At 42.1% G+C, this 13,151-nt stretch overlaps 1 protein-coding gene across 1 annotated transcript in view; it reads left to right on the top strand.

Annotated features, from left to right (window-relative positions):
* Window positions 1–13,151, top strand: part of LOC139759718 (dipeptidase 1-like) — a 108,630-nt gene that overhangs the window by 3,792 nt on the left and 91,687 nt on the right. Inside the window, exon 3 of the mRNA XM_071682114.1 lies at window positions 8,414–8,591. Within this exon, the coding sequence (XP_071538215.1) occupies window positions 8,414–8,591 (178 nt within the window). The remainder of the gene's footprint in view (window positions 1–8,413; window positions 8,592–13,151) is intronic.

Raw genomic sequence — 13,151 nt, 5'->3', positions numbered from 1 at the left:
CCTTACATTACTTACTCGATCAAACCACCTCACACCACACATTGTCCTCAAACATCTCATTTCCAGCACATCCACCCTCCTGCGCACAACTCTATCCATAGCCCACGCCTCGCAACCATACAACATTGTTGGAACCACTATTTCCTTCAAACATACCCATTTTTGCTTTCCGAGATAATGTTCTCGAGTTCCACACATTCTTCAAGGCTCCCAGGATTTTCGCCCCCTCCCCCACCCTATGATTCACTTCCGCTTCCATGGTTCCATCCGCTGCCAGATCCACTCCCAGATATCTAAAACACTTTACTTCCTCCAGTTTTTCTCCATTCAAACTTACCTCCCAATTGACTTGACCCTCAACCCTACTGTACCTAATTACCTTGCTCTTATTCACATTTACTCTTAACTTTCTTCTTTCACACACTTTACCAAACTCAGTCACCAGCTTCTGCAGTTTCTCACATGAATCAGCCACCAGCGCTGTATCATCAGCGAACAACAACTGACTCACTTCCCAAGCTCTCTCATCCACAACAGACTTCATACTTGCCCCTCTTTCCAAAACTCTTGCATTCACCTCCCTAACAACCCCATCCATAAACAAATTAAACCACCATGGAGACATCACACACCCCTGCCGCAAACCTACATTCACTGAGAACCAATCACTTTCCTCTCTTCCTACACGTACACATGCCTTACATCCTCGATAAAAACTTTTCACTGCTTCTAACAACTTCCCTCCCCCACCATATATTCTTAATACCTTCCACAGAGCATCTCTATCAACTCTATCATATGCCTTCTCCAGATCCATAAATGCAACATACAAATCCATTTGCTTTTCTAAGTATTTCTCACATACATTCTTCAAAGCAAACAAACATCCTCTACCACTTCTGAAACCACACTGCTCTTCCCCAATCTGATGCTCTGTACATGCCTTCACCCTCTCATATGATTTACCAGGAATACTCAACAAACTTATACCTCTGTAATTTGAGCACTCACTCTTATCCCCTTTGCCTTTGTACAATGGCACTATGCACGCATTCCGCCAATCCTCAGGCACCTCACCATGAGTCATACATACATTAAATCACCTTACCAACCAGTCAACAATACACTCACCCCCTTTTTTGATAGATTCCACTGCAATACCATCCAAACCTGCTGCCTTGCCGGCTTTCATCTTCCGCAAAGCTTTTACTACTTCTTCTCTGTTTACCAAATCATTTTCCCTAACCTTTTCACTTTGCACACCACCTCGACCAAAACACCCTATATCTGCCACTCTATCATTAAACACATTCAACAAACCTTCAAAATACTCACTCCATCTCCTTCTCACATCACCACTACTTGTTATCACCTCCCCATTTGCGCCTTTCACTGAAGTTCCCGTTTGCTCCCTTGTCTTACGCACTTTATTTACCTCCTTCCAGAACATCTTTTTATTCTCCCTAAAATTTAATGATACTCTCTCACCCCAACTCTCATTTGCCCTCTTTTTCACCTCTTGCACCTTTCTCTTGACCTCCTGTCTTTTTCTTTTACACATCTCCCACTCAATTGCAATTTTTCCCTGCAAAAATCGTCCAAATGCCTCTCTCTTCTCTCTCACTAATAATCTTACTTCTTCATCCCACCACTCACTACCCTTTCTAATCAACCCACCTCCCACTCTTCTCATGCCACAAGCATCTTTTGCGCAAGCCATCGCTGCTTCCCTAAATACATCCCATTCCTCCCCCACTCCCCTTACTTCCATTGTTCTCACCTTTCTCCATTCTGTACTCAGTCTCTCCTGGTACTTCCTCACACAGGTCTCCTTCCCAAGCTCACATACTCTCACCACCTTCTTCACCCCAACATTCACTCTTCTTTTCTGAAAACCCATACAAATCTTCACCTTAGCCTCCACAAGATAATGATCAGACATCCCTCCAGTTGCACCTCTCAGCACATTAACATCCAAAAGTCTCTCTTTCGCGCGCCTGTCAATTAACACGTAATCCAATAACGCTCTCTGGCCATCTCTCCTACTTACATACGTATACTTATGTATATCTCGCTTTCTAAACCAGGTATTCCTAATCACCAGTCCTTTTTCAGCACATAAATCTACAAGCTATATATATATATATATATTCCAAATGCAATTAGGAGTCGAAGTTTCGAAGCATTTTGTCTGGTCGCTTCGCGAGCGCGAACTCATTATTCACCTCATTGGCAACAGTAACCCCATTATCAACACAATGAACTCATTACCAGACTAATCACTTCATTGACATCGGACTCTGCCGCCAGTTAGCACCAGGCAATACACCAGTAAACTAATTGGTGTCATTGGCAACAGACGATCCATTCGAAAGACAGTCAACTCACTCATTAGCGACAGTCAATTCAGTAGTAAACAAGTCAACTCATTACGATTCAACTCATTAGAAAACCAGTCAACGCATTAGAGAACCAGTCGGTCTTCAACTATGCTTAGGAACTCATTAGCACACTAGTCTAATCGTAAGGAACCTAGTCAACTCATTAGAGAACCAGTCAATCTTTAACTATACTTATGAACTTATTAGTAAACCAGTCAATCTTTAACTACAATTATGAACTCATTAGTAGACCAGTCAATCTTTAACTATACTTATGAACTTATTAGTAAACCAGTCAATCTTTAACTATACTTAAGAGCTCATTAGTAAACCAGTCAATCTTTAACTACAATTATGAACTCATTAGTAGACCAGTCAATCTTTAACTATACTTATGAACTTATTAGTAAACCAGTCAATCTTTAACTATACTTAAGAGCTCATTAGTAAACCAGTCAATCTTTAACTACAATTATGAACTCATTAGTAGACCAGTCAATCTTTAACTATACTTATGAACTTATTAGTAAACCAGTCAATCTTTAACTATACTTAAGAACTCATTAGTAAACCAGTTAATCTTTAACTATACTTATGAACTCATTAGCAAACCAGTCTAATTATAAGCAAACCTAGTCAATTCATTAACAAACCTGAATCATGATTATTATGGTTACTTAATGAAACATGGCTATATAGAGTTATGGTTTTAAGTGATTTTAGCTATCTAATCAGTTATGGCTAATTAACTAATAATAGCTATGTAGAATTTTGGCTATTCACACAATAATCATGGCTAATTTATCCATTTATGACTAATTAAACAGTTATGACCATCTAGGCACTCATCCCGTTTGACCACTGGAGTCTCCCTGAACAGTTGTGGTTTTATAACCAGTTATGACTGTGTGCTGATGACCACAACCTGAGAAAGACCTACATTGGGTCAGAATTTCCGAAAACTTAAGTAAATCTATTTATTGGTTTTGGAGGTAATTACCCTCCTTAGACAAACAACACAATGCAAGACAGAGCTAACCCCGCTACCCCTTATGAGCACGTACATTAACCTCTATTAACTTTCCATTGTCTATAAACGCAAAGTAACAGAGGCGTTATTTAAAGACATAAAAAAACGTCTCTTTAAACGAGATCAGAGAAGGGATGGAAAAGGAAGGAGAAAAGACATAATAATCAGCATTTTAATGAATAAATTAATTACCATGTATGATTATAGCAATACTATAGTGCTTTCCCCCACCCCTCCACCCCCTCTGCCCACACACACACACACACACACACACACACACACACACACACACTAAGGATACGATGGCCAGACTCAAACATAAACTTAGATTGGGTTAACAAGAGGAAGTTGGATGGAGAGTTTGCCATCACGAGAAACCAAACAGGAAGGACCTTGGTGGCCGAGAGAGAGAGAGAGAGAGAGAGAGAGAGAGAGAGAGAGAGAGAGAGAGAGAGAGAGAGAGAGAGTTAGATAGATAGATAGATAGATAGATAGATAGAGAGATAGATAGATAGATAGATAGATAGATAGATAGATAGATAGAGAGAGAGAGAGAGAGAGAGAGAGAGAGATAGATAGATAGATAGATAGAGATAGAGAGAGAGAGAGAGAGAGGAGTTACCCGGGGAAAGAGAGTGGAATTAAACTTCTTATTGGCCGGGGAAATTAAATGGTGAGTGCCCCCTCTCCCCCATGTAATTATCACGTGTGTGTGTGTGTGTGTGTGTGTGTGTGTGGTGGAGGAGGTGATACAGAGGCAGCAGTGTTCTGAATTGCCAGCCTGGCGAGGCTGATTTAGAAGTTATTGAAAAAAGGGTGTGCTAAGATCAGTATCTATTGGAAGGCATGTTGAGAGATGGGTTAAGACATAAGAAAATGGGAAGTTAGTTGGTGACTGTCCTGATGTGAGGGGGGGATGTTTTCAATCCATGAGAGATGTTGTTGAGTCTTAAGAGAAAGAATGTGTGAGTGTGTGTGTGTGTGTGTGTGTGTGTGTGTGTGTGAGACGGGTGGTGGGTTGGGGAGGTTAAAGAGCCAGGTGCTTTTGTTATGGGGGTGAATTAACTGAGAGAGAGATATAGATAGATAGACAGATAGATAGATAGATAGAAAGAGAGAGAGAGAGAGAGAGAGAGAGAGAGAGAGAGAGAGAGAGAGAGAGAGAGAGAGCACAAATATGAAAAACGTTATCTCGTGTCGTATCTCTTAAAAAATATACATATATATATATATATATATATATATATATATATATATATATATATATATATATATATATATATATATAATTCTCTTCTTCCGCTAACTTTTTTCTCTTCATCTCTCTCAAAATATCGTCAATCTTTTTTTCTTTTTTTCTGTTCACCTCTGAATGATATTTCAATCCAGATTTGTGAGATGGGACGTGTTTTCGCTTACTATAATCTTCGTTTCTCTCTTAAAAGCATTTTCTTTTTTGGGGGGTAACTTTGACGTGGCGTTGTTACAGGCTGTGTCCTCTTCATAGGTACTAAGAAGCTTCATCTGTTTTGAAAAGTTAGGTTAGGTCTGCTGGCTTGAAAAGAAGATACTTCGTTTTCTTGCATTGACTTAAAGATATCTTATACTTAAAGTATCTCAGATACTGTTTGAGTAGAGGATACCTAAAGTCAATGACATGAAAAGTTATTTAAATCTAGATATTTAGTTTTATATGTCACTTTACTAACAGACTCTTCGTTTGGTATTTCAAATGAGTTTGAAGATTCAAAGATTATTATCAAGTGTCGAATCTTTTTACAATAAGTGAAGCTCTTATTTATCAGTTGTGTCAAATGGCATATAATCATACCTATTACTCGCCAGTAAATGAGTTATCAACATAATAACTGAATCATATTGAGCTGTTCATAATGTGCTTATGTTTTAATAACCTGATAATGAGATATAAGGAGGAAACAAGTAATACACCAAACGTCATTTGTAGTGAACTTCTGATCTATAAAATTAATCTATCTTTCTGCCTTATTGTTCACTCTTCATGCTTTCTCAATTTCATTAAGTACGAGGGAGAGAATGAATTGGAGCCATGTAGTATACAGGGGGTGACGTGCTCTAAATGGGATGATCCAGGTGCTCTCTTAATTCTATGGTGTACGGGGGAGAGAATGGATTGGAATAATGTGGTATAGAGGGAGTGACGTGCTCTAAATGGCATGAACCAGGGTATATTGAAGTGGATGGGTTAAAACCACGAAAGATCTGTGGGGCCTGGTTGTTGATAGGGGGGAGGGGGGGTAGTGGTGTCAGTGACATTGTCCATGACAGCTCCATAATGGATGTGAGCGAATGAGGCCTTTTCTTCGTCTATTCCTGGCGCTACCTCATTAACTCGGGAAACACTAAAGAGACATAAAAGACAGAAAGGTATATATATAGATATCCCAACTTGTCCTCTATTTTCTCTGTGCACGCTTAAAAGGTTTTCTATTTCGCTATCTAACTGCCTCTAATTTCAAGTCTGTCCACTGATATCTTTATCAGTCTTTAAGTTCCTCGCTAAATGCCTCTGGCTTTTACCTGACCACCATTAGTTTAAATCCAGAGCAGAAGCAAGGCCAGAGCTGGGGCTCGCAATATGGGCTTACATGCAGCAAAATTCTCCGTTAGTGTGTACTGTTGAATACGCGTCTTGTGTGTATATATTCCAAGAAGCATTTATGTCTATGAAGTAACGTCATGAACAGTAGAACGGCCTTATTTGCTTAGATGTATTCTCCAGATGCCATAGCCTCCTGTGCACCAACCAAGGTCCACAGAGTTCACTACGGCTTTTCCTTACAGCTTCAGACGTCTTGGTTCAGTCCACAGAGACTACCTCGTCCTCTGTATTTCCAGTTTCCTCTATCCCATGCACGCCTCACACCCTCCTGCATGTTCAGGCCCCGATAATTTATAATATCTTCCACTCCATCCTTCCATCTCATTCTCGGTCTCCATCTCCTCGTAATACCCTCATGTTCAACCTCTCCTCACTCATCTTTACCACAAGTCCAAACCAATTAAGCAAATCCTCTCCATCTCTCTCAGCCACACCTCTTCTTTACCCTATCCTTCCCTACTCGATCAACCTCTTCTCTACCCTTTTCTTCCCTACTCGATCAACCCCCCTCACAGCACATATTATCCTCGAGCAATTAATTTCCAACACATCCCCTTTTCTTCCATGATTTTTTTCTTTTGCTTCTATCTATGGTCCCCCACACCTCGCATCCATATAAAACCATACATCGTCTAATATACCCATTCCTTTCCTTTGTAGGCAGGGAACTCTATGTAGGCAGGGAACTCTATGTTTCCACACACACACCCACACTAGATAATCCACCTGGGACCTCATCACCTTCACCCATCCTAAGAATTACCGCAGCTCCCACGTTTCCATCCGGTGTGATGTCCACTCCCAGATATTTAAAACACTCTCCACTTCCTCCAAGTTCTCTTCGTCCAATGTCTCATTTTTTCTTTCTCTCATTCTCTCGGTATATTCATATATTCACTCCTGGATGCAGAGCAGCTTCGCAAACAGCTGGAGACTTGCTGACACAATACCTTTCCTTAAGCCTTCGAAGCCCCGTTACTTCCTCTACTCCTATCATCCTAAACCTCTCCTCCTATCATCCTAAACCTCTCCTCCTATCATCCTAAACCTCTCCTCCTATCATCCTAAACCTCTACAGTCTTCAGCATCCAGAGTCCTTGAATAACTGTTTCAGTCAGAGCGTTCCCCTCACACCCACACGTCAAAGACTTTGGGGTTGTCTTGTTTGAACGGTCGTGTGATCGTGTTCAGAAGTCGTTCCACCGTGTTCAAGGGTCGTACCGCCGTGTTCAAGGGTCGTACCGTCGTGTTCAAGGGTCGTACCGTCGTGTTCAAGGGTCGTACTGTCGTGTTCGAGGGTCGTACCGCCGTGTTCAAGGGTCGTACCGTCTTGTTCGAGCGTCGCACCAACGTGTTCAAGGGTCGTACCGTCGTGTTCAAGCATCATACCGTCGTGTTCAAGGATCGTAACGTCGTGTTCATGGGTCGTCCCGTTTTGCTCAGGGGACTGATAGAAGGCAAAGGTGGAAGTGCCACCTTGTCTTCCTTAAATTTGGTCTTATGGCCTCTAAGGTGCTGTTATAGGCCTCTCTCTCTCTCTCTCTCTCTCTCTCTCTCTCTCTCTCTCTCTCTCTCTCTCTCTCTCTCTAACCATATACATATCGGTTCACTTGCTGGCGTAAACACTTGCCTTAACCCTTGCCTTATGATTATCATTAATCTTATCTCCTTCCACATAACCTCTCTCTTCCTTCCCTCCCTCACCCACTCTCTCTTCCCTCCCTCCTTCCCTCACCCACTCACTCACCCTCCCTCTCTCTCTCCCTCACATACTCACTCCTCCCTCCCTCTCTCCCTCACATACTCACTCCTCCCTCCCTCTCTCCCTCACATACTCACTCCTCCCTCCCTCTCTCCCTCACATACTCACTCCTCCCTCCCTCTCTCCCTCACATACTCACTCCTCCCTCTCTCTCTCCCTCACATACTCACTCCTCTCTCTCTCCCTCACATACTCACTCCTCCCTCCCTCTCTCCCTCACATACTCACTCCTCCCTCTCTCTCTCCCTCACATACTCACTCCTCCCTCCCTCTCTCCCTCACATACTCACTCCTCCCTCCCTCTCTCCCTCACATACTCACTCCTCCCTCTCTCTCTCCCTCACATACTCACTCCTCCCTCCCTCTCTCCCTCACATACTCACTCCTCCCTCTCTCTCTCCCTCACATACTCACTCACCCTCCCTCTCTCCCTCACATACTCACTCACCCTCCCTCTCTCCCTCACATACTCACTCCTCCCTCCCTCTCTCCCTCACATACTCACTCACCCTCCCTCTCTCCCTCACATACTCACTCACCCTCCCTCTCTCCCTCACATACTCACTCCTCCCTCTCTCTCTCCCTGTGTGTGTGTGCAGCGGGCGGGGAGCTGAGCAACAGGCACTGGTGGCTGGTCGGTCTGGTGTTCTTGGTGGCAGCGACGGCAGGTGTCGGGGTCGGGGTTCCCCTGGCCCTCAGGGGCGACCCATCACAGTCCTTAGACAACAGATTACAAACAGCGAGGAAGATCCTACAGGAATTCCCACTAATAGACGGGTGAGTAGATCTGATATTCCTCCTTCTGTCGCATGTATTTGGTGAATATCTATGATATTCCTCCTTCTGTCTCATGTATTTGGTGAATATCTATGATATTCCTCCTTCTGTCGCATGTATTTGGTGATCAGCTATGATATTTCTCCTTCTGTCTCCTGTATTTAGTGAATATCTATGATATTCCTCCTTCTGTTGCATGTATTTGGTGATCAGCTATGATATTTCTCCTTCTGTCTCATGTATTTGGTGAATATCTATGATATTCCTCCTTCTGTCGCATGTATTTGGTGATCAGCTATGATATTCCTCCTTCTGTCGCATGTATTTGGTGAATATCTATGATATTCCTCCTTCTGTCGCATGTATTTGGTGAATATCTATGATATTCCTCATTCTGTCGCATGTATTTGGTGATCAGCTATGATATTCCTCCTTCTGTCTCATGTATTTGGTGATAAGCTAACTTTAGACAGGTAAGTACTTTAATATTCTACTTTCTGTCCCAAATATTTGGTAGTTATCCTCCTAAAGACGGATGAGTATTCTAATATTTCTCCTGTCCAAAATATTTAGTGAATATTTACTTATAGGTGTGTGAGCAATGTAAAATTCCTCCTGTCCCAGATATTTGGTGAATACTCACATACAGACAGGTGATTATTGTGAGATGTTTTCTTCTGTCAAAAACTATTTGGTGAACGTCCACTGACAGGGAGGTGAGTAATATAATATTCCTCAATTTGTCCCAAATATCAGGTGAATATCCTCACACAGACGGATGGACACTACAAAATAATTCTTTCTGTCCCAAATATTCAGTCAATGCCTAATTATAAACAAGTGAATCGAGAAGTATTTTTGATTCTATCCCAAATATTCAGTGATGCCTGTACTTAATATTCACATCTTGGCTGATAGTTTCCTGAATACTCTCATCTGTAGGTAGAATGTATCAGCCATGTTGTTGAATATCCGCTGACGAAGACATTATGGCTAGAAATACTAATTTATATATATATATATATCAGCTGGTGGCTGATTCATGTGAGAAACTGCAGAAGCTGGTGACTGAGTTTGGTAAAGTGTGTGAAAGAAGAAAGTTAAGAGTAAATGTGAATAAGAGCAAGGTAATTAGGTACAGTAGGGTTGAGGGTCAAGTCAATTGGGAGGTAAGTTTGAATGGAGAAAAACTGGAGGAAGTAAAGTGTTTTAGATATCTGGGAGTGGATCTGGCAGCGGATGGAACCATGGAAGCGGAAGTGGATCATAGGGTGGGGGAGGGGGCGAAAATCCTGGGAGCCTTGAAGAATGTGTGGAAGTCGAGAACATTATCTCGGAAAGCAAAAATGGGTATGTTTGAAGGAATAGTGGTTCCAACAATGTTGTATGGTTGCGAGGCGTGGGCTATGGATAGAGTTGTGCGCAGGAGGATGGATGTGCTGGAAATGAGATGTTTGAGGACAATGTGTGGTGTGAGGTGGTTTGATCGAGTAAGTAACGTAAGGGTAAGAGAGATGTGTGGAAATAAAAAGAGCGTGGTTGAGAGAGCAAAGGAGGGTGTTTTGAAATGGTTTGGTCACATGGAGAGAATGAGTGAGGAAAGATTGACCAAGAGGATATATGTGTCGGAGGTGGAGGGAAAGAGGAGAAGTGGGAGACCAAATTGGAGGTGGAAAGATGGAGTGAAAAAGATTTTGTGTGATCGGGGCCTGAACATGCAGGAGGGTGAAAGGAGGGCAAGGAATAGAGTGAATTGGATCGATGTGGTATACCGGGGTTGACGTGCTGTCAGTGGATTGAATCAGGGCATGTGAAGCGTATGGGGTAAACCATGGAAAGCTGTGTAGGTATGTATATTTGCGTGTGTGGACGTATGTATATACATGTGTATGGGGGTGGGTTGGGCCATTTCTTTCGTCTGTTTCCTTACGCTACCTCGCAAACGCGGGAGACAGCGACAAAGAAAAAAAAATTATATATATATATATATATATATATATATATATATATATATATTTATATATATATATATATATATATATACATATATATATATATATATATATATATATATATATATATATATATATATATATATATATATATATATGTATATATATATATATATATATATATATATATATATATATATATATATATATATAGGCTAAGGTGAAGATTTGTATGGGTTTTCAGAAAAGAAGAGTGAATGTTGGGGTGAAGAGGGTGGTGAGAGTAAGTGAGCTTGGGAAGGAGACTTGTGTGAGGAAGTACCAGGAGAGACTGAGTACAGAATGGAAAAAGGTGAGAACAATGGAAGTAAGGGGAGTGGGGGAGGAATGGGATGTATTTAGGGAATCAGTGATGGATTGCGCAAAAGATGCTTGTGGCATGAGAAGAGTGGGAGGTGGGTTGATTAGAAAGGGTAGTGAGTGGTGGGATGAAGAAGTAAGAGTATTAGTGAAAGAGAAGAGAGAGGCATTTGGACGATTTTTGCAGGGAAAAAATGAAATTGAGTGGGAGATGTATAAAAGAAAGAGACAGGAGGTCAAGAGAAAGTTGCAAGAGGTGAAAAAAAGGGCAAATGAGAGTTGGGGTGAGAGAGTATCATTAAATTTTAGGGAGAATAAAAAGATGTTCTGGAAGGAGGTAAATAAAGTGCGTAAGACAAGGGAGCAAATGGGAACTTCAGTGAAGGGCGCAAATGGGGAGGTGATAACAAGTAGTGGTGATGTGAGAAGGAGATGGAGTGAGTATTTTGAAGGTTTGTTGAATGTGTTTGATGATAGAGTGGCAGATATAGGGTGTTTTGGTCGAGGTGGTGTGCAAAGTGAGAGGGTTAGGGAAAATGATTTGGTAAACAGAGAAGAGGTAGTAAAAGCTTTGCGGAAGATGAAAGCCGGCAAGGCAGCAGGTTTGGATGGTATTGCAGTGGAAGTTATTAAAAAAGGGGGGACTGTATTGTTGACTGGTTGGTAAGGTTATTTAATGTATGTATGACTCAGGTGAGGTGCCTGAGGATTGGCGGAATGCGTGCATAGTGCCATTGTACAAATGCAAAGGGGATAAGAGTGAGTGCTCAAGTTACAGAGGTATAAGTTTGTTGAGTATTCCTGTTAAATTATATGGGAGGATATTGATTGAGAGGGTGAAGGCATGTACAGAGCATCAGATTGGGGAAGAGCAGTGTGGTTTCAGAAGTGGTAGAGGATGTGTGGATCAGGTGTTTGCTTTGAAGAATGTATGTGAGAAATACTTAGAAAAGCAAATGGATTTGTATGTAGCATTTATGGATCTGGAGAAGGCATATGATAGAGTTGATAGAGATGCTCTGTGGAAGGTATTAAGAATATATGGTGTGGGAGGCAAGTTGTTAGAAGCAGTGAAAAGTTTTTATCGAGGATGTAAGGCATGTGTACGTGTAGGAAGAGAGGAAAGTGATTGGTTCTCAGTGAATGTAGGTTTGCGGCAGGGGTGTGTGATGTCTCCATGGTTGTTTAATTTGTTTACGGATGGGGTTGTTAGGGAGGTGAATGCAAGAGTTTTGGAAAGAGGGGCAAGTATGAAGTCTGTTGGGGAGGAGAGAGCTTGGGAAGTGAGTCAGTTGTTGTTCGCTGATGATACAGCGCTGGTGGCTGATTCATGTGAGAAACTGCAGAAGCTGGTGACTGAGTTTGGTAAAGTGTGTGAAAGAAGAAAGTTAAGAGTAAATGTGAATAAGAGCAAGGTTATTAGGTACAGTAGGGTTGAGGGTCAAGTCAATTGGGAGGTGAGTTTGAATGGAGAAAAACTGGAGGAAGTGAAGTGTTTTAGATATCTGGGAGTGGATCTGGCAGCGGATGGAACCATGGAAGCGGAAGTGGATCATAGGGTGGGGGAGGGGGCGAAAATCCTGGGAGCCTTGAAGAATGTGTGGAAGTCGAGAACATTATCTCGGAAAGCAAAAATGGGTATGTTTGAAGGAATAGTGGTTCCAACAATGTTGTATGGTTGCGAGGCGTGGGCTATGGATAGAGTTGTGCGCAGGAGGATGGATGTGCTGGAAATGAGATGTTTGAGGACAATGTGTGGTGTGAGGTGGTTTGATCGAGTAAGTAACGTAAGGGTAAGAGAGATGTGTGGAAATAAAAAGAGCGTGGTTGAGAGAGCAGAAGAGGGTGTTTTGAAATGGTTTGGTCACATGGAGAGAATGAGTGAGGAAAGATTGACCAAGAGAATATATGTGTCGGAGGTGGAGGGAACGAGGAGAAGTGGGAGACCAGATTGGAGGTGGAAAGATGGAGTGAAAAAGATTTTGTGTGATCGGGGCCTGAACATGCAGGAGGGTGAAAGGAGGGCAAGGAATAGAGTGAATTGGATCGATGTGGTATACCGGGGTTGACGTGCTGTCAGTGGATTGAATCAAGGCATGTGAAGCGTATGGGGTAAACCATGGAAAGCTGTGTAGGTATATATATTTGCGTGTGTGGACGTATGTATATACATGTGTATGGGGGTGGGTAGGGCCATTTCTTTCGTCTGTTTCCTTACGCTACCTCGCAAACGCGGGAGACAGCGACA

This window comes from Panulirus ornatus, chromosome 34, assembly GCF_036320965.1.
Source record: "Panulirus ornatus isolate Po-2019 chromosome 34, ASM3632096v1, whole genome shotgun sequence".
Taxonomy (NCBI): domain Eukaryota; kingdom Metazoa; phylum Arthropoda; class Malacostraca; order Decapoda; family Palinuridae; genus Panulirus; species Panulirus ornatus.
This window is presented reverse-complemented; position numbering and strand designations above follow the sequence as displayed.